Source organism: Bombina bombina, chromosome 3 (genome assembly GCF_027579735.1).
Source record: "Bombina bombina isolate aBomBom1 chromosome 3, aBomBom1.pri, whole genome shotgun sequence".
Classification (NCBI taxonomy): Eukaryota; Metazoa; Chordata; class Amphibia; order Anura; family Bombinatoridae; genus Bombina; species Bombina bombina.
In genome coordinates this window covers 90,729,898-90,752,419 of record NC_069501.1, presented here as the reverse complement: position 1 = coordinate 90,752,419, position 22,522 = coordinate 90,729,898, and the positions used below count along the sequence as shown (strand labels likewise).

Below are 22,522 nucleotides of genomic sequence, written 5' to 3'. Positions count from 1 at the left end.
TTCTCAATCCACCCAAGGAACAGATTGGCATATGTTGGAGCACAGCAAGTGCCCATTGCTGTGCCCCTTTTCTGTAAATAGATTTTCTTATTGAATAAGAAATAGTTGTGTCTCAACACATAGTCTGGTAAATCAATGATGAAGTCATCTTCATCATTTTGGATTGGATTTACTGTTCTCAAAAAGAAACTTACAGCTTCCAAGCCTAAATTGTGGGATATATTAGAGTATAGACTTTCCACGTCTATACTGGCCAACATTGTATTATCACTGACTATCACATCGGCTAAACATTTTAAGACATCTTTAGTATCTTGCACGTAGGATGTAAGGGTGTGTACAAAGTGTCTTAGTTTTTTGTCTAGAAAAATGCTAGCATTTTCAGTGATACAGCCATTACCGGAGACTATGGGTCTACCGGGTGGATTTGTCATATTCTTGTGAACCTTAGGAAGGCTATAGAAGGTGGCTATTCTCGGGAACATGTTAGACATAAACTGGTGTTTAGCTTTTGTAATTACCCTTTCTTGTAGACCTCTATCCAAAAGGGATCTCAGCTCCCCTTTAAAGACATCAGTTGGATCGCGTATCAGGACTTTATAATTATCTGTGTTACTCAGAATGTTTGTACACATCTGTTCATATTGAGAATTGCTCATAAGGATCATATTACCCCCCTTATCTGCATTTTTAATGGTAATTGCCTTATTGTTTTGTAATTCCTGGAGAGCTTTACGTTCTTTATAGCTTAAGTTCTTCTGTACTTTACTCCTTTTGTTTATCTCCTCTATTTCTGTTGTGACTAGGGAGACAAATTTATCAATAGATGGATATTTAGAAATTGCTGGCATGAAATTACTTTTGGGTTTCACTACACTTGCTTTCCTTGTTTCTGGTGTATCAGTGTTTTCATTAAGTAATGATAGCATTAAATTGACCATTTCATGGTCCTCTTGTTCTATGCCCATATCGATCAAGGAATTTGTATTAGCATTTTTGTGAAACTTATGTAGTGCAAGTTTTCTAGCGAACAAATGTATGTCCTTTATCCAATTGAATGTGTCATGATGTGGGGTGGGTACAAAAGTAAGTCCCTTAGATAATAGTGTGTGATGTTCCTTTTCTAATTGAGTTTCAGTTAGATTGATAATTTGTAAATTATCCATTACTATTTCTGTTTTTTGGTGGATTTTGATCTGTTCGGTTGCCTCGTTCTTGTAGTTCTCTTTGGTGGGAAAAGGTCTTTCTCTAAAAAAATATGTGTAATTGATGGTTCTGTTAAGGCGACACTGGTTGTTGGTGTTTGTGTTAATTCCTCATCAGAGGGTTCTGAATCTGTAGTGGAATTATCAGAGGTAGTATTTTTATTATTAGTGAGTCTAGAATCTTGTGTTTTTCTAAAATTACTACGTTTTTGATTGCCTTTATAAATATTCCCTTTTTGATGGTCAGACCAATCTCTTTGTAGTTTCCTATTTTTGGTCTCACTGAGTTCTTCCTTGAGCTTGTCTATATGGAATTTCAGTTTTATATCTAGAGCCTCAAAATCTTTGTGCGTAGTAAATTTGTTAGTTTGTATTTTTGCCTCATCTATTAATTTAGTTAATTCTTCATATTGCTTTCTTTCAAACTCTAGTGTTAATTTCATCAGATCTAAAGAGCACTGTGTCAAAATTTCCTGCCACCTAAACACAAAGTTTTCATCTGAGATGTGAAAAGCAGGTGCTAGCTGAATCCTTAGACCTCTAGGGATTAATTTATTCTTAACATAATTTTCTAAGCTGAAAATTTCCCAGAAAGATTTCACTTGTTTTTTCATAATCTTAGCAATGTTTTTAAAGGCTTCTTCTATGTTTGTAGCATTTAGACAAACATTACCAACATTTAGAGTAAATACTCTTTCTGCTTCTTGTTTCCACTGATCAAAATCTATGGAGGAGGATAGATAGCCGGCCATCACTATCTAAACTCTGACCACTTGTGTCCCAAATTCGTAAGTGTGAATTAAATCACTAGGTATGAAATAGTAAGGTTAGGGAACCAAAGGGGGTTTGTGACATTGAAGTCAAGTGTAGAATTATACACTAGTTAAATCAAATAGCAAATATTTATTTTACACTTTTATTAACAAATATGCTTGAAAACAGACGTTACCAGGGGGGAATAAAGTAAATCCAGGGTTAAGCAACCTCTGAACTAATTGTAAATGTGAGTTACAAAATCTAGAGACCCCCACCGGTAATTGGACAAATAAAATACGGATGTTTATAGAAGGCTAATAAAGAATGGGATATGTCACTTCCATGCTTCAAATAAATAATAGCCAAATTCTATAGCATCCACACTTAAAATAAGGGCTAGTGGACTGGGTGTAGCGTGTCTAATCAAATAATCACACAGGGTAGGGAAGTTAGCATAAAGGTAATTTCATACACACAAGGTAGGTTCTTATAAAACAGGCATACAAATGCTCAAGCTATGCGCTCAAAGGCGTCCTCCTGCCTGCGTACTGCTCTGATTTAACAGAGTCAGCCGATTTCTGGCTAAAATCCCTATCAGATAGAGCTGGCTCACATACAATCAAGTTGTTCTCATATACACGATGGATGTATTGTATTCGGTACAAACTGTCAACTTCAATTCCTCTCAATTAAGTTCAAGTAGATAGATTCAATTCAAAATCAAAAATTACTGTGTAGCTTGTAGCGTAATAGCATATAAAGCTTGACAGAAATGTAGCTGCTTGTTAACTTGGCAATCAAGCATACTCCTGAATGACAGTTTTAAGTATTTTAACACCCCCCCTATAGTAGCAGATAAAGTGCAAAACTATAGCGGTATAAAATTACAGCGGTATAAAGATTGAAAACCGCTAGTGTAAGTAAAGTAAATTTAAGTATGTGACTAGCTCGCACGCATTATTTCACCCAAGGCCACGCCCACCGACGCGTTTCCGTCACAGAACGTGACTTCGTCAGGGCATAGGGCCAGCCCAGCATTTGGTACGAAAAGTTATAGTAAACTGTTGTCATGGCAACTGTAAAAAGCATTAGAAACGGAGGTGTAAGACTCCGTTATGGCCTCATTCTGTCATTTTACTTATACTCTGTACTGAGTATGTATTCTGCCTTAAATACATTGCTCATTTGTAAAAAATAAATAAATAAATTATTAGAACAGAAAGGAACATATGAATTCATCATTTTATTGACGCTGACCTCTTTTGTGTAGGGGTATTTTGTGCATCAATATGTGTACTAGTATTGGGTGGGAAGGTTGTATTCCCTAGTAATTTATTGGGAGAGTTATATTGGGAGCGGAATATAATGCTTATACAGCATATTGTATTCGATATTTATAGAATACCTAGGTCGAGTATGCTGATAATTGGTATGATGTTTATAAAATGGAAAAGATATACATATTAAATTTCTTATTGTAGGTAAATTGTAGTTGTTTATAGTAGCTTGTCTGGGAGGTCAAAACTGAGTTAGTTATTACCACCTATGTAGCTTGGGGGGATAAACTATCAAGTCAATCCATCTTTAAAGAAACAGATATTTATTTATTAAAGCATAAGGTTATTTAGGATATGAAATTATCAGTGTGTGTAAAACGTTATTATTAGTTTCGTTAAAATCAAGTAATTTCAGTTAAATATTGTTATAAATCAGCATCCTTTTGTTTTGCTTCGTATTGGGGAAGTAAGCTCTGTTAGTTCATGACCTTGGACAGAAATTAGTAATCTTAAATCCACAATAAGATGTATATCCTTAACCATATTCTATAAAAAGCATTTATATGAAATTGCTTCATTTAATCCCCATTTGTGCCATAATTGCAAAAGCTGTTTGTAAATAATTTCAGTAAGTAACCTTAAGTTAGTGAAAAAGTAAACAATTTTTTTTATTTGATCGCATTTGGCGGTGAAATGGTGGCATGAAATATACCAAAATGGGCTTAGATCAATACTTTGGGTTCTCTGCTAAAAATATATATATATATATATATATATATATATATATATATATATATGTGAAGGGTTATTCAGGGATTCCTGACAGTTGGAACACTGATATCTATCGCTAATTTTGAAAAAAAAAAATGGTTTGGAAATACTACTTGTACATATTGCCCTATAACTTGCAAAAAAAGCAAAGAACATGTAAACATTGGGTATTTCTAATCTCAGGACAAAATTTAGAAATTTAGAAAGCTTGATAAAGGGGCAGGAGCCCCGAAACGTTGCTCTGTAATAAAGGTACTGTTGCCATTTTTTGAGTTCCACCAGTGTGTTGTTTTATCAAAATTTAGAAACTATTTAGCATGGATATTTTTTGGTGGTTGTAGATTTGTAACAGGTTTTGGGGGTCAAAGTTAGAAAAAGTGTGTTTTTTTTCATTTTTTAATCATATTTTATAACTTTTTTGATAGTACATTATAAGATATGATAGAAATAATGGTATTTTTAGAAAGTCCATTTAATGGCAAGAAAAACAGTATATAATATGTGTGGGTACAGTAAATAAATAAGAGGAAAATCACAGCTAAACACAAACACAGCAGAAATGTAAAAATAGCCCTGGTCCCAAACGGTCAACAAATAGAAAAGTGCTCTGGTCACTAAGGGGTTAAAACAGTATCCATACTGACAAGAAACAGTATTTTTGTTTCAAACTTATTATACTGAGGCTCTTGTCTGTTTTTACATTATTATTTTTTTCAAGAGACTCCCAAGACTGGTAAATTGAATATATTTTCTTTTCAAAGATTTCTTTCTTTCACTATTTTTTATTAAATATTTTGGGTTACAAATAAAGCTTTTTTTTTATTTGTGCACTACACATATATTGACATTTTTTTTTTTTTTTTATAATTTTAGAGGCATAATGAAGGAATATAAACCCCCATTTCTTTCATGATTCAGAGAGAACATACATTTTTAAACACCTTTCAAAGTTACTTCTATTAACTAATTTTCTTGTTATCCTTTGTTAAAAAGCAGAGAGGTCAGTTCAGGAGTGTGAATATGTCTGCAGCAGTAAATTACAGCAGTTTTGCTACAATGTTATATGTTCTAGACTTGTGCTTGCTACCTATCTAGATATCTCTTCAACAAAGAATTACATGAGAATGATGTAAATTTGATAATAGAAGTAAACTAGAAACTTTCCCTTTAAGCACCTCCTGCTTTTGTGTAAAAAAAGGTTGTGCTTTGTTCCACGATCCCTAGAGAGCCAAAAGCAAAATCTGTAACTTAGGTTTTCAAAATGATCTAAACCAGCAATAGGATATGTAGCATTATGAAAACCCATTTTTTTTACACAAAAGTAAGAGATGTTTCATTTTCCTATAAGTTTGAACACAAACCTAGTAATACTTAATTAGTTGTGGTCTAGCTTGTCAGCTTCATGCTGGATTAATTGCACTTATGAATTTATTTAATTTGTTTCGTCATTGCTTCAAATAGAAACCTTTTAGCAGCGCCAATTGAAGCATTCACAATTTGTTTAAAAAAAATATTTTGACATGCGCATTTATTGCCTACTTGGGGATATTGCAGGACGTAGTTATGATATGCACATGTGTTTCTACCTATAAATTTGAACACACACCCAGCAATACTTACTCAATTGTGCCAATTGTAGCATTCACAATTTGTTAAACAAATGTGCTTTATTAGTATATTGACATTACAAGATGGAGATTAGATAAACAAACAATATTTGTTACAGAAATGCAAATAAATGTTATCCATCTGAATCCTTAGTCCAAAGAGAGTCCAAGGGGTATATTTATTATAGTGCGAACGGACATGATACGATGTAGTGTATCATGTGCGCTGCACATCGATAAATGCCGACAGCTTATTGCACCAGGAGTTCTTGTGAACTGCTGGTGCAATGCCGCCCCCTGCAGATTCACGGCCAATCGGCCGCTAGCAGGGGGTGTCAATCAACCCGGTCGTATTTGATCGGGTTGATTTCTGTCCGCTGCCTCAGAGCAGGCAGACAAGTTATGGAGCAGCGGTCTTTAGGGGAATCAAGCTCCATACAGAACTTGATAAATCGGCCCCCATGACTTGACTATAGATAGAGGGGAGAAAATAAAAAGTTCCAACATCATAGACAGATGGTCTTCAGAGATTCAGCTCACAAAATGTTGTATTTTTCAAACTCTTAATTTAACAGAATACAAACTAAAAGCTTTAATAAAGTTCCTTATGTCTATAAGCAATAAACTTTGGTGTGTTATTTCACGTATAGAAGTGGAAAAAGAGAGAACAGCTACTGGATTCATTTTGGCCAGATATTGGACAAAAAAGGAGGGGGGGAGGGATTGAAAGAAGTGTGTGGGGGGGGCTCTCGATGGTAGCAACTAAGTGTCCGATATGTCTCCAGCATCCTCTCCAGCATTTCCCATCTGTGCATTTAAGGGACACTGAACCCAAATTTTAACTTTCATGATTCAGATAGATCATGCAATTTAAAGCAACTTTCTAATTTACTTCTATTATAATTTTCTCTTCATTCTCTTGCTATCTTTATTTGAAAAGCAAGAATGTAAGTTTAGAAGCCGGCCCATTTTTGGTTCACAACCTGTGTTGTCCTTGCTGATTGGTGGATAAATGCTGTCCAGCGTACTGAACCAAAAACCAGCTGGCTCCTTAGCTTAGATGCCTTCTTTTTCAAATAAAGATAGCAAGAGAACAAAAAAAAATGATAATAGGAGTAAATTAGAAAGCTGCTTAAAATTGCATGCTCTATCTGAATCATTATAGATTTTTTTGGGTTTAGTATCCCTTTAAACATGTGTTTGAGTCTTTGTGGTGTGTGATACCACCCTGGCTAAGAATTTATAATTCATTTCCCGCACTCTAGATGAAACAGAAGCCTTTGTATGGTTGAGGAATACAGTATTGCACTTTTTTCTGTGAATGGGGTCTCTAATTCTGCATTCCAATTGTGGATGTAAGAGGGGAGAGAGAGGACATCTGAATTCAGTAATAAGCGATAGGTAAAAGATATGATATGTTGTTGAGTTATATATGAGAGTTGGTTCATGAGGCATAGATTTTCATAAGGGGTTAGTGGTCTAATGAGGTGTTTTTTCATTTAGTTGGAGTCAATAAAATGTTTGATTTGGGCATGGGTACCAGTTCAATGAGTTGTCCAATTCTGCAACCTCAGTGAATGGTTTCAGTTTATTGACTGATATTAGTTTGGGGATAGCTGTCTGACTCAGGTGCACATTTTCTTGATCTATTGATTTTGATTTGGAAAGTGGTAAATCTGGGTTGGCAAGATATGAGGTCAGTGGGGATATGTGAATGCGTGTTTAATATCTTGTGCCATTGCTGATAAAGATCCTAGAAGAACAGGTAGGTCCTTTGATGCTGATGCCTTGTTGACAGGGGTAGCCACCCCAACATTCCTGCGTTATTTACTTAGAGGATGACATTGTTTAATTGTACCCAGGTCTTATCTGGGGAGTTCACACACAGTTCCGCCTGTAATTGTAAAGTTATGGCCCTTTTCAAAAGATCTAAATTTGGCATAACTAGTCCCCCCCTTTCCTTCGTTAAATAGTGAGAATGCTTACTAACTCTGGGATTGATGTCTCTCCAGATGAATCTGTCAATTACAGATTGCATGCGTTGGAGGTATGCGTGATGTTAGGGGATAAGAAGTGTTTGAAAATAGTAGAGTATTCTGGGCAGTACGTTCATTTTTATTACTCCTGTGCGCCCTAGCCACGAAAAGTGTTTGGTTTTCCATGCTGATAGGTCGTTAGTGATAGTATCAAGAAGGGGTTTGTTTAACAATATTTTATCACGTGCATTCATTTGCATACCTGGGGATATTACAGAAAGTAAATTATAATATAGAAATGGGTTCCTCCCTTTTTACGTTTTATATTTTAGTCTTAAAGGGACATAGCAGTCAAAATTAAAATTGGATGATTCAGATAGAGAGCACATTATGAAAAAAAAGGTTCCCATTTACTTATGCACGCTCCTAAGCCTATATACGTTTGCTCTCATGTAAAGGAGCTCCGCTTATATTGGTGAGACCAAGAGAAGGAAGTCAGTTTGATAATTTTATGAATTGTGAAAATTTAAATTTTACTTCCATGTCTCTATAATGGTAGATATTTGTATATATCACATTGCTGAATGTTTTTAAAAGTGATGTGATCCAATAACATAAGAAATCTAAATATCTTTATTTGGTAATAAATCTTACAATTACAGGGACAGTCAAAATTAAATGTTTATTATTCAGAGTGAACATGCAGTTTTAAACAACTTCCTAATTTACTTCTACTATAAAATGTGCTTGGTTCTTTTGGTATCCTTGGTTGAAGAGTAAACATAGCTAGGCTGATAGGATAGTACAGTACACGTGTCTTTAGAACTCTATGGCAGCCGTTCGCAACTATGTATAACATCAGTATAAACATTGTTGCAAACACTGCTACCCGAGATGGCTAAAGACACTTGCACGCTCCTGAGTTCACCTTGGATTACTCTTAAAAAAATGGATACCAAAAGAACTAAGCAGAGTTGAAAACTGAAAAGTTGCATCAAATGTCATGTTCTCTCCAATCCATTTAAAGGGACATTCCAGCCAAAATTGAAATCCACATGGATGCATTTCAGTTTTGAATAGAAGCATGTAATATACATATATATATAAGTTAACGTTGTGTTAATGCTTCCATCCAATGTCGGAATTCATGAAAATCAAGTAGTTGCTATGGTAACCCGACTTTACACTATAACATTTACGTTTAACGTCTGAACTCCTTACCTGTGATCACCTCTAAAGAGAAACAAAGATACATTTATTTATAATACATATTTTTTAACTATAAGCAAATACTATTTTTTTTATAATTTTATTTTCCACTTTATTAAAATATGTAATATGTATTGCTGCCCTAGGTATAGGTCTAGTTTTAACATATGTAGCTATATGCTTGCATATATTTTTATACAGTATGTATATACATATTAATATTTCAATAAAAACATTTGTGCAACGATTCCTATACATGGGACAACAATATATATTACATATATCAATGTATTTCTACATTGAGACACTTGCATTGTTTGCAAGATTTACAATTTCAATGGGAACCAGGCATCAAAAAGCTCCTTTTTCCTCTTTTACACTTAGTTGAGCTGGGTGTAATTTTAGTCAATGTAACGACAGCCTCCGACAGTGTATTAATGGTTTCATTGGAAACCTGGTATTATTTATAGATTAACGGCTTCTAATACTTTCTATGGCAGTGGTTCTCAACCAAAGTGACCTCAAGGCCCGGTAAATTTTAGCTGGACATGTCCAGGGCCCGGTAGTTTTATTATTTATATATATATATTAAGCAGCAGGGATTTGCCCTATCAGTAACTAAGCAGTTCAGTGTGGGTTTAGTGGGGGCCTTGGAGTGTGGGGTTCTGGCCCTGGAGGTTGGGGGCCCTTTCTTTGGCCCTTAATGTTGGGGGTCCTGGCTCTGGAGGTTGATGGGCCTGTTGGGGTAAGGGCAGGGAGGCTACCATGTTCATTTGCATAAATTTGAATACATTTGGGTCATTGTGAGACAGTTTTCCTGGGGCCTTGATTGGTCTCAGTCTGCCCCTTGTGTGCAGTGGGGTAAGAGTGTGCAGTGGGGGCATGACAGGTCAGGGCCCACCAGCAGGGCTATCACGGCCCGGTACTGGGCCACGGCCCGGCTGTTGAGAAACCTGGTTCTATAGGACAAAAAAATTGAAGTATAATGCTCCATTGGAAGCAGTCGATACACAAAATTGCTTCCGACAGCATATTTATGGGTTTGCACATGCAAACCTAATTACGGCTCAATGGATGCGAGCCCTTAGTTTGTTAGTTGCTGACATGATACAAGCCCCACTGGAGCTCTGAGCAGCTGCAGTATTTAAAATGCTGGAGCACTGAGAATATCTAGCTATGCTTCAAATGCACGTGCAGAGAAAAATGTTAACATTAAAACAGTGACAACTTTTACTTGAAGCATTTTTTGCCAATACATGTATATTGCAAATATGTTTCTATTCAAATATGTAATTTATCTATGTGCATTTAAATTTTGATCGGAATGACCATTTAAGTTTTATTTTTAATTTACTGTCCCTTTAATGATGTTCCTTATAATAAAACTGTAAAATTGGATACAAATAATTACATTTACTGTACTTTTGATAAATATAATTTTTATTGCATTTTACATTTTGTGGTACTAGAAAATATACAGTACAATTGCACATTCCAGATATAAATAAGTATCAGTTTGGAATATAACTATTTTTTTGAAATTCCCTTTTAATAGAAATTAAAAAAATGTTTCTAGTAAAAGCAATCATTGTTTTAGTAAGAATGCTTTCTGCACTCTTTACATTAAGCATATCTAGATATGTTCAGTGCACCAGCATTTTAAAGAGTGTGCGTAGTAAAGGAGCCAGAGGTGGTTTGCGTCACACAAATGGAGTTATTACTGACAACTAAAGGGCATCATATTAATCAAATAGCTAATACAAATTGAAAATTTAAATAAAGCTGATTTATTGCATAAACAGAAGTTGACTTAATGTAGTGTGTCTCATATTAGTCTCAGGAAAACTATATATTACATTTCTAATTGACTTTCATTTGTGAGAGAGAGATAATAATATTTCTAAAAATATTTTGTTAAAAATCGTCTTATAATGTTACATTTTTGCAAAATTATTTTGATGTCATGGGGCGAGGGAGACTGCACAAACGAGTATGTCAAACAAGTATGCAGTGATTTATGAGCTCTTTGAGGGAGTGTTTCTATAGAGTGCGGAATTAAATTTAGGGGTGCAGGGGGGCGTGTCTAGGCAGCGTCGATTATAGGACACAATATCAGAAGCTCCGGGTGAGATCTGGACAATCCGCCGATTATAACCAGACATATGCTACATCTCTGGAAAACTTGCGCACCTATATGTGTATCACAAGCCGCTGAATTGAATAATACCAGATTTGTTAATATTATGATCCTGAAGTGCTGATCTGGACAGCCGAGACCTTAAGCGGTGGCTTACTTATAAGATCTGCCCCCCCCCGGGGTAAGCAGTCCCAGCTGGGCTGCCAGAGGATATTCTCTAATCCGCTATCTGCTCTAAGTTTGCTCTTCACCGGGGGGGGGGGCACACAAAGCTACTACATCACTTACTGGTTAATGGGAGAGCAATATAACACAAGATGGATGCCTTAGAAGCTGTGGTAGCATGGGAGTGCGCAATAAAAATTCAATCAAGTAGTCTTACCAACAGCTCGAAAGGGACCTAAGGTCATTGCTTTTTTTCAGCGGCAGTCCACTGTGACACTTCTCCCGTGGGGAATACAGAGCAGCTTCCTCCTTTGGTCACTGAAAGTCCCGGCTTGGAATTAATGTTGGAGCTGGATCTTACTACAAACTGACAATCTTGTGCTCATAACTTAACTGCACCACAATACCCCACCGCAGGCCCCAATGATTCCGAGAGGAAGACCGATGGTCTAGCTAGCGCAATGGAGAGGTCAGGACTTCATGCAAAGAAACAAAGTACCGCTCTCCCATTTTCCGCTGCCTACGGAACAACCTCACAGTCCAGAGAGAAGAGTACCTGGGGCAATGACTTTGGATTGCAGCAGATCGGAGAGATACCAAGATGGCGATTGACCCGGCCCGTGGTGTGGGGCTGAGATGGGCTTCTCACTTCCCAGGTGATTTATGCAGTTCAGAAGGATTTCCTATGGTTGATGGAAAGGGCCTAAAACATGAAGTTGAACTTTCAAGGGTACTTGGCTTACTGCACTTTAATTACATCAAAAATAGTAATTAATATGGTAGCTTATACTGTTTAGTTTTAAATGTCTATATTCTGATCTTATGAGTTATGCTCACATATGTGTTTTCCTTTGCAAACTACCTACGTGTCACAAAATAATTTATACTAATGTTCTGTGTCGTTGGCATTGTATTGCTATTTATCTGTATTTTTGAACAACCTCAATAATAATAAAAAAAAAATTAGGGGTGCAAAAAAGTTAAACACAAAGCTAATTATCAAGCGTTAGATACTGGTGTAAAACCCCATCTACTACAGCCCCCCATATCCCTCCTTTACTACTATTCTTATTCTGTGTAAAGGGTCAATCATGTAATAACAGACATTACTACAAATTTAGGACAGCTGGCACCTTGTTTATTTTACTAATGTCTTATGAGTTACTAATGTCTTGCACTTCAGTGATGCCAGTGTCAGGGTGCCAGGAATCAGACTGAGACGAGAAGTGCAAAAATAATCACACTTTTAATAATAACAAAGAAATAATAAAAAGTCCACAAGTCAAATAACAAGCCAGGAGTCAAAGCCAGAGCTGGTAGTCAGACGAGGCGAGTCAGGAGCCAAAGCGAGTAGTCAGACGAGCCGAGTCAGGAACCAGGACAGGCAGGTAAAACACAGGAACTCATAAACAGGTCTGAGATGCAAGGGCAAAGCATACTGAACAGAGGCCCTTTAAATTAAAAGTGATGACATCACAATTCTGAGACTGCAACCTGTCTCACACGGATGATGTACAACAGTCTAGCCATAAGAGGGCATGCAGGAAATGAGCAGCATCACACACTCTGCACCAGATTCAGCAAGTAAAGGTAAGCAAAATGGCTGCCAGCAGCACATGGCAAACAAAGCAGGGAAAAAACCCTAACAGTACCCTCCCTTCAACGACCCCTCCCCCGCGGGAGGACAAAAGGCTTATTGGGGACCGTAGCCCCTCCAGTGAACCAAATACTGTACATGGCCCCTGGACATACGAGAGTCAATAATGCTGCTGACCTCATATTCTTCATGTTTGTCAACAGAGATAGGATGGGGATGAGGCAACACAGTGGTAAACCGATTACAAACCAATGGTTTCAAGAGGGAGACATGAAAAACATTGGAGATGTGCATTACAGGAGGAAGGTCAAGAGCGTAAGCCACAGGATTGACCCGTCAGAGTATACGAAAAGGACCAACATAACGAGGAGCCAGTTTATTGGAATGTACACGAAGGTTCAAGTTTCGAGAGGACAGCCAAACCCTCTCACCAACCTGGTTGGAAGGTGCGAGCAGACGCCTACGATCAGCCTGGAACTTTTGGCGCTGCATAGAACGATGAAGGCAATCCTGAATCTGCACCCACGTGGAATGGAGTTGCTGGAGATGCTCCTCCAAAGCCAGAATACCCTGAGACATGAATGAATCGGGCAACAAGGAAGGTTGAAACCCATAATTCGCCATGAACGGGGATAACTGGGAGGAAGCATTAATAGCACTATTATGAGCAAACTCTGCCCAAGGTAACAGTTCAGACCAATTATTGTGGTGATCTGAGACATAGCAATGGAGGAACTGTTCCAGAGCTCGATTAGACTGTTCCGCAGCCCCATTGGATTGAGTGATATGCCGAGGAGAAGGAAAGCTGGATCCCCATTTAAGCACAAAAGGAACGCCAAAATCTGGAGACAAACTGGCTACCCTGGTCCAACACTATCTTCTTGGGTAACCCATGTAAACAGAAGAAAAAAACAGACCTCCCGGGCAAAAATTGAAGCAAGCTCCTGAGCGGTAGGCAGCTTCTTCAAGGGAATGAAATGTTACATTTTAGAAAAACGGTCAACCACCATTAGGATAACAGTATTGCCATTGGAAACAGAGAGCTCGACAATGAAGTCCATGGATAGGTGTGTCCAAGGACACTCACCATTAGCAATAGGTTGAAGAAGACCCACAGGAAGATGTCGAGGAGTCTTATTCTGTGCACAAACTGAGCAGGAGGCAACATATGCAGCAACATCAGAATGAGGACCTGGCCACCAGAATTGTCGAGTGACAGACCAAATCATTTGGTTCTTGCCCGGGTGACCTGCGGCTTTAGGATAGTGGTAAGTGTGCAAAAGTTTAGTTTGAAGATTCTCAAGAACAAAGCACTTACCACTAGGTTTCTCAGGAGGCGCATTGGTTTGTGCAGCCAGGATCTCCTCCCCCAAGGGAGAAGTCAAATTAGTACGTATGGTAGCCAAAATATGATCAGGAGATATAACTGGATTAGGTACAGACTCCTCCTTGGACAGAGGCAAAAATTGTCGAGAGAGGGCATCAGCCCTAACATTCTTACTACCAGGCAGGTAGGAGACCACATAATTAAACCGAGACAAAAATAGTGCCCATCTAGCCTGTCGGGGCAACAAACTTTTGCTTCGGATAGATAAGTTAAATGCAACAGATATCACATAACTTAGGAAGGTTACTTGAGTCTGATGGAATTCACATTTTTCGAGTTTACAAAACAGGCCATTCTCACGTAGTCTCCGAAGTACCCGTGTGACATCAGAACGATGAGCCTCAAGTGTGGGTTAGTGTATGAGGATGTCGTCTAAGTACACCACAACACACTGTTGCAACATATCTCGTAGGGCATCATTAATAAATTCCTGTAGAACAGCAGGAGCATTACATAGGCCAAAGGGCATTACAAGATATTCATAATGCCCGCTCCTGGTGTTAAATGCTGTTTTCCATTTGTGGCCCTCCTTAATCCTAACGAGATTGTACGCTCCTCTCAAATCAAGTTTAGAAAAGACCGTAGCTCCCTTGAGGTGGTCAAAGAGTTCCGTAATGAGCGGAATAGGGTAAACATTCTTAATGGTAAAGCGATTAAGACCCCTATATATCGATGCATGGTCTTAACTCGCCACCCTTTTTCTTCACAAAGAAGAAGCCAGCCCCTGCAGGAGAGCAGGATTTGCGGATGATCCCCCACAACAGAGCATCGGCAATATACTCCTCCATAGCACAATTCTCCTCAACAGACAGAGGGTAAACCCGGCCCCGAGGAGGAATAGATCCGGGTTGCAGGTCTATGGCACAATCTTAAGACCGGTGAGGAGGCAACGTACCGGCACGAACCTTGTCAAAAATGTCTAGAAACTCTTGGTACCCCTCCGGCAATAGAGATATCGAAGAAGTGCATAAGACTTTGACTGGTTTCCAAAGACAAGTAGAAATACATTGCGGAGACCATGACAAAATTTCGGACCTGCGCCAGTTGAGACTGGGATTGTGCTTTTGGAGCCAGGGATAACCCAGAACAACCGGAAAATGCGGAGAGTTAATCACCTGGTACTGGAGGGTTTCAAAATGGAGAGCCCCAACAGCCATGGATAACGGAGTGGTTTTGCGAGTAACGAATGCGGGCTGAAGGGGCCTGCCATCAATGGCCTCAATAGCAAGGGGAGCGGACCGAGGCAATAGAGGAATGGAGTGCTTTGATACAAAAGCACTGTCAATGAAATAGCCCGCAGCACTGGAGTCAACAAGAGCCTGGGTGACTAAGGAGGACCCTCTCTGTGAGTCTGATGTCAATTAGGATCTAAAAAGACACCAATGCCTCAAGATCCTCTGGTAAATCTCTGGCAGCAACTTCATCTTCAATCACATCAGAGAGCCCATGAGAAGAAGGCAGCATTGTTCCAACCTATCTCAATCATACGGAACTCAATGGCATACTGAGCAACAGACGTACCTTCCTGAGTGGACATGAGTCATTTAGCAGCAGAAGAGGAGCGAGCCAGAACTTCAAATACCCTTCGAAAAGAGGCCACAAATTCAGGGTAATTTGAAATCTGTGTCAGAGAGTAACGAGATGAGAAATCTCACCTTAGCTCTGTCAGAGGGAAACGCCTGAGGTAACATCTCAAAGTAAATTCCAACCTGGTTCAAAAACCCTCAGCACTGAATACGATCGCCTCCATATCGCTGAAGTAGAGGTGCAAAACCGGACATGCTCCAGGTAGAACTAGGTGCAGCAGCGGAAACAGGAGCAGCCATAACTTGTGGGGCACTCTGGTCCAAATGTGCAGTGCGAGTCAGCAGGGTTTGCAGGGCTAGTGCAAATTGATCCAAGCGGTGATCCTGTTCATCCATCCTGGAAATGATGGTAGGTAAAAGTGGATTATTAGCACCATCAGGATTCATGGCCCTTGCGTAATGTCAGGGTGCCAGGAATCAGACGGACAAGAAGTGCAAAAATAATTACACCTTTATTAATAACAAAGAAATAATAAAAAGTCCACAAATCAAATAACAAGCCAGGAGTCAAAGCCAGAGCTGGTAGTCAGACGTGCCGAGTCAGGAGCCAAAGCGAGTAGTCAGACGTGCCGAGTAAGGAACCAGGAGGGACGTCAGACAGCCAGGTAATACACAGGAACATGAACTCACAAACAGACCTGAGACAACGCAAGGGCAAAGCATACTGAACAGAGGCCCTTTAAATAAAAAGTGATGACATCACAATTCTGAGACTCCAACCTGTCTCACACGGATGATGTACAACAGTCTGGCCATAAGAGGGCGTGCAGGAAATGAGCGGCATCACACACTCTGCACCAGATTCAGCAAGAAAAGGTAAGCAAAATGGCTGCCAGCATCACATGGCAAACAAAGAAGGGAAAAAACCCTGACAGCCAGCCAGTAAGTGTGTGCTTAGGCGTTGCATACTTTAAAAGTCAATCATTATACCAGAACTAGCGGCTGTGCAATTAAACATGTTTGATATGTGTAGCAGGACTGTATACACCATTGTGCCAAATGTATACTCACTATTCTTATAGGTATGATCAGCTGTGATATGTGTAGCAGGACTGTATACCACCATTGTGCCAAATGTGTAGTCACTGTTCTTAGAGGTATGATCAGCTGTGATATGTGTAGCAGGACTGTATACCACCCTTCTCCCAAATGTGTTCTCACTCTTCTTAGAGATATGATCAGCTGTTATATGTGTAGCAGAACTGTATACCACCCTTCTCCCAAATGTGTACTCATTCTTCTTAGAGATATTATCATCTGTGATATGTGTAGCAGGACTGTATCCTCATCAATATGTCTATGAGTAAGGCTGATACCAAGCCGAAATGCGTAAGACAGTACTGCTCCAGCTGATCTTATGATTTTTTTCTGTTTTTAAAGAGAATGAATCTATTTATCCAGAAATGAAATTGGTTTTCAAATAAAGCTGAAAGATTTTTATACTACAATATGCCTTGAGACTCACCCGGTTTATTTGTATATAATATCGGTGATGCTTGCCGGGTTGGATTCTCGGCATACAGGAGGTCACAGCAGCGCCAGGGGCTACGGATACGTAGCAGGGGATCCCATTGGTTGAACGGTTCGCTTACGACACAGACCGGAAGTATATGGCACAGAGGTTCATCATAGCTGTGCAACATTGCAACAGACGCCGAAGGCATAAAAAGTTTCCATGGAGGAGCAAGGACCTTTGAGAGGCTGGGGTAAGCGAGTGATCGGATGGAGTGTTCAAAAGCAGCCTGGTGAGTTGTAACTCTTTTCCGTTTTTTGAACCGCTACCTCGTATGCTCTACCCGTAAATGTGACTGTTGACAAGTTTTGAAGCCCTGTTATTTCTGACAGTATACTGATACTCATTCGATGTTGCTACACTATATCCGTCTATATTGATATCTCTACATATAACCTGCATTGGGATCCCCTCCCCAAACACCTTGAGCCTCACTTGGAAGAACACCCACATTTACTTATTGAGAGGACTGTAGACCAGCCTTGTGTCAAGTGTGTACTCACTCTTCTTAGAGATATGAGCAGCTGTGATATGTCTAGCAGCACTGTATACCAGCCTTGTGCCAAATTTGCACTCACTCTTCTTAGAGATATGAGCAGCTGTGACATGTGTAGCAGGACTGTATACCACCCTTGTGCCAAATCTGCACTCACTTTTTCTTAGAGGTATGATCAGCTGTGATATGTGTAGCAGGACTGTATACCACCCTTGTGCCAAATATGTACTCACTCTTCTTCTAAGAACAGTGAGTACACATTTGGCACAAGGCTGTGTACTCACTCTTAGAGATATGATCAGCTGTGATATGTCTAGCAGGACTGTATACCACAAGATAGTACTTGTTGTGTTATATATATATAATGTGTGAATAAATAATAACAATAAATCATGAAAAGTGATGCTAAATAATTCTGTGCACTCCAAATAAATACATAGATATACTCAGTCCACTTGGATAAAAAGGGGAATATGATAACACCCTCTTCTGGGAATTCAACCTCAAAAGAAAAAAAGAGGAAAAGTCCATAGTGTAAATATTGCAAATAAATAGGAATGTAACTGAGATCATATTAACGGCACTCACACTCAGCGCTTCAATAGCTCTAATGTTTGTGCTCAATTAGATAGACCCAAGGAAATCGGAGGGGGTTCCACTTTATTTAAGACATAAGGTACAAAAAACACATGTTGAAGCTCCAACAAGTACTTTTACAAGGATCACAGTTACATCCTGGTTTATTTGCAATATTACACTATGGACTTTTCCTCTTATTTCTTTTGAGGTTGAAATCCCAGAAGAATCTTAACCCCTTTGTTATCCAAGTAGACTGATTATCTCTATGTATTTATATAGAGTACACTATTGCATCTCTATGTATTTATATAGATTTCACTATTGTATCTCCATGCATTTAAATGGATTACACTATTGTATATCTATGTATTTAAATGGATTACACTATTGTATCTCCATGTATTTATATGGATTACGCTATTGTATCTCTATGTATTTATATGGATTACACTATTGTATCTCTATGTATTTATATGGATTACACTATTGTATCTCTATATATTTATATGGATCATTACACTATTATATCGCTAGGAATTTATATGAATTACACTTTTGTATCTCTATGTATTTATATGGATTACACTATTGTATCTCTGTATTTATATGGATTACACTATGGTGTGCTTTCTGTTCCATAGATTTGACATTATTGGAATGTGGAGTGTTACGCAGTGGAATTTATCAATGCACCAGCATTTCTTGTGAACTGCTGGTGCAATCCCGCCCCCTGCAGATTTGTGGCCCCTAGCAGGGGATGTCAATCAACCTGAACGTATTCGATCGGGTTGATTTCTGTCCGCGGCCTCAGAGCAGGTGGACAAGTTGACATGAAGCTCCATAAGGAACTTGATAAATCGACCCCATAGACTTTATTTTATGTGCTTTATTTTTGTTTTTATTTCACATTTATTATATATTATTTAGTAAATACATGAAATACATACATTTTCATGTATCCATTTTTACTCCTGATATACCTCTGAATTTGTTCTTTTCAGGTTTTCAAATAAAAAATGAAGCACCTTAAAACGACTACTGGATAGGACTGAGCAAATCTTCAGCGGTATAGGTCCAGAATGAAATATCAGGTAAGAATCACAAATCATACTTAAAGGGACAGTCTACAGCAGAATTTTTATTGTTTTACAAGATAGATAATCCCTTTATTACCCATTCCCTAGTTTTGCATAACCAACACAGTTATATTAATATACTTTTTACCTCTGTGATTAATTTGTATCTCTGCAAACTGCCCCCTTATTTCAGTTCTTTTGACAGACTTGCATTTTAGCCAATCAGTGCTGACTCCTAGGTAACTTCACGTGCGTGAGCACAGTGTTATCTATATGACACACATGAACTAACACCCTCTAGTGATGAAAAACTGTCAAATACATTCAGATAAGAGGCTGCTTTCTAAGACCTAGATTTGGAGTTTGGCGTTAGCCGTGAAAACCAGCGTTAGAGGCTCCTAACGCTGGTTTTAGGCTACCGACGGTATTTGGAGTCACTCAAAATAGGGTCTAACGCTCACTTTTCAGCCGCGACTTTTCCATACCGCAGATCCCCTTACGTCAATTGCGTATCCTATCTTTTCAATGGGATTTTTCTAACTCCGGTATTTAGAGTCGTTTCTGAAGTGAGCGTTAGACATCTAACGACAAAACTCCAGCCGCAGGAAAAAAAGTCAGTAGTTAAGAGCTTTCTGGGCTAACGCCGGTTTCTAAAGCTCTTAACTACTGTACTCTAAAGTACACTAACACCCATAAACTACCTATGTACCCCTAAACCGAGGTCCCCCCACATCGCTGACACTCGAATACATTTTTTTAACCCCTAATCTGCCGACCGCCACCTACGTTATCCTTATGTACCCCTAATCTGCTCCCCCTAACACCGCCGACCCCTGTATTATATTTATTAACCCCTAATCTGCCCCCCTCAACGTCGCCTCCATCTGCCTACACTTATTAACCCCTAATCTGCCGACCGCAAAGCGCCGCCACCTACGTTATCCTTATGTACCTCTAATCTGCTGCCCCTAACACCGCCGACCCCTATATTATATTTATTAACCCCTAATCTGCCCCCCACAACGTCACCTCCACCTGCCTACATTTATTAACCCCTAATCTGCCGAGCGGACCTGAGCGCTACTATAATAAAGTTATTAACCCCTAATCCGCCTCACTAACCCTATAATAAATAGTATTAACCCCTAATCTGCCCTCCCTAACATCGCCGACACCTAACTTCAATTATTAACCCCTAATCTGCCGACTGGAGCTCACCGCTACTCTAATAAATGTATTAACCCCTAAAGCTAAGTCTAACCCTAACACTAACACCCCCCTAAGTTAAATATAATTTACATCTAACGAAATTAATTAACTCTTATTAAATAAATTATTCCTATTTAAAGATAAATACTTACCTGTAAAATAAATCCTAATATAGCAACAATATAAATTATAATTATATTATAGCTATTTTAGGATTAATATTTATTTTACAGGTAACTTTGTATTTATTTTAACCAGGTACAATAGCTATTAAATAGTTAAGAACTATTTAATAGCTAAAATAGTTAAAATAATTACAAAATTACCTGTAAAATAAATACTAACCTAAGTTACAATTAAACCTAACACTACACTATCAATAAATTAATTAAATAAACTACCTACAATTACCTACAATTAACCTAACACTACACTATCAATAAATTAATTAAATACAATTCCTACAAATAAATACAATTAAATAAACTAGCTAAAGTACAAAAAATAAAAAAGAACTAAGTTACAAAAAATAAAAAAATATTTACAAACATAAGAAAAATATTACAACAATTTTAAACTAATTACACCTACTCTAAGCCCCCTAATAAAACAACAAAGCCCCCCAAAATAAAAAATGCCCTACCCTATTCTAAATTACTAAAGTTAAAAGCTCTTTTACCTTACCAGCCCTGAACAGGGCCCTTTGCGGGGCATGCCCCAAGAAGTTCAGCTCTTTTGCCTGTAAAAAAAAACATACAATACCCCCCCCAACATTACAACCCACCACCCACATACCCCTAATCTAACCCAAACCCCCCTTAAATAAGCCTAACACTAAGCCCCTGAAGATCATCCTACCTTGTCTTCACCTCACCGGGTATCACCGATCCGTCCTGGCTCCGATATCTTCATCCAACCCAAGCGGGGGCTAGACATCCACTGAAGAAGTCCAGAAGAGGGTCCAAAGTCTTCATCCTATCCGGGAAGAAGAGGCGATCCAGACCGGCAACCATCTTGATCCAAGCGGCATCTTCTATCTTCATCCGATGACGACCGGCTCCATCCTGAAGACCTCCACCGCGGACCCATCTTCTTCCGGCGACGTCCAACTGAAGAATGACGGTTCCTTTAAGGGACGTCATCCAAGATGGCGTCCCTCGAATTCCGATTGGCTGATAGGATTCTATCAGCCAATCGGAATTAAGGTAGGAATATTCTGATTGGCTGATGGAATCAGCCAATCAGAATCAAGTTCAATCCGATTGGCTGATCCAATCAGTCAATCAGATTGAGCTCGCATTCTATTGGCTGATCAGAACAGCCAATAGAATGCGAGCTCAATCTGATTGGCTGATTGGATCAGGCAATCAGATTGAACTTGATTCTGATTGGCTGATTCCATCAGCCAATCAGAATATTCCTACCTTAATTCCGATTGGCTGATAGAATCCTATCAGCCAATCGGAATTCGAGGGACGCCATCTTGGATGACGTCCCTTAAAGGAACCGTCATTCTTCAGTTGGACGTCGCCGGAAGAAGATGGGTCCGCGGTGGAGGTCTTCAGGATGGAGCCGGTCGTCATCGGATGAAGATAGAAGATGCCGCTTGGATCAAGATGGTTGCCGGTCCGGATCGCCTCTTGTTCCCGGATAGGATGAAGACTTTGGAGCCTCTTCTGGACCTCTTCAGGCACCGGATGATGGATCGCCAACCCCCGCTTGGGTTGGATGAAGATTTTGGAGCCAGGACGGATCGGTGATACCTGGTGAGGTGAAGACAAGGTAGGATGATCTTCAGGGGCTTAGTGTTAGGTTTATTTAAGGGGGGTTTGGGTTAGATTAGGGGTATGTGGGTGGTGGGTTGTAATGTTGGGGGGGGGTATTGTATGTTTTTTTTTACAGGCAAAAGAGCTGAACTTCTTGGGGCATGCCCCGCAAAGGGCCCTGTTCAGGGCTGGTAAGGTAAAAGAGCTTTT

General features: G+C 39.1%; 1 protein-coding gene across 3 annotated transcripts in view; it reads left to right on the top strand.

Moving 5' to 3' along the window:
• Nucleotides 1-22,522, top strand: part of B3GALT5 (beta-1,3-galactosyltransferase 5) — a 143,662-nt gene that overhangs the window by 111,275 nt on the left and 9,865 nt on the right. For all 3 annotated transcript variants that reach the window (XM_053705917.1, XM_053705916.1, XM_053705915.1), the window contains one exon: nucleotides 19,263-19,352. In XM_053705917.1, the coding sequence (XP_053561892.1) occupies nucleotides 19,341-19,352 (12 nt within the window). In that variant the 5' untranslated portion in view covers nucleotides 19,263-19,340. The remainder of the gene's footprint in view (nucleotides 1-19,262; nucleotides 19,353-22,522) is intronic.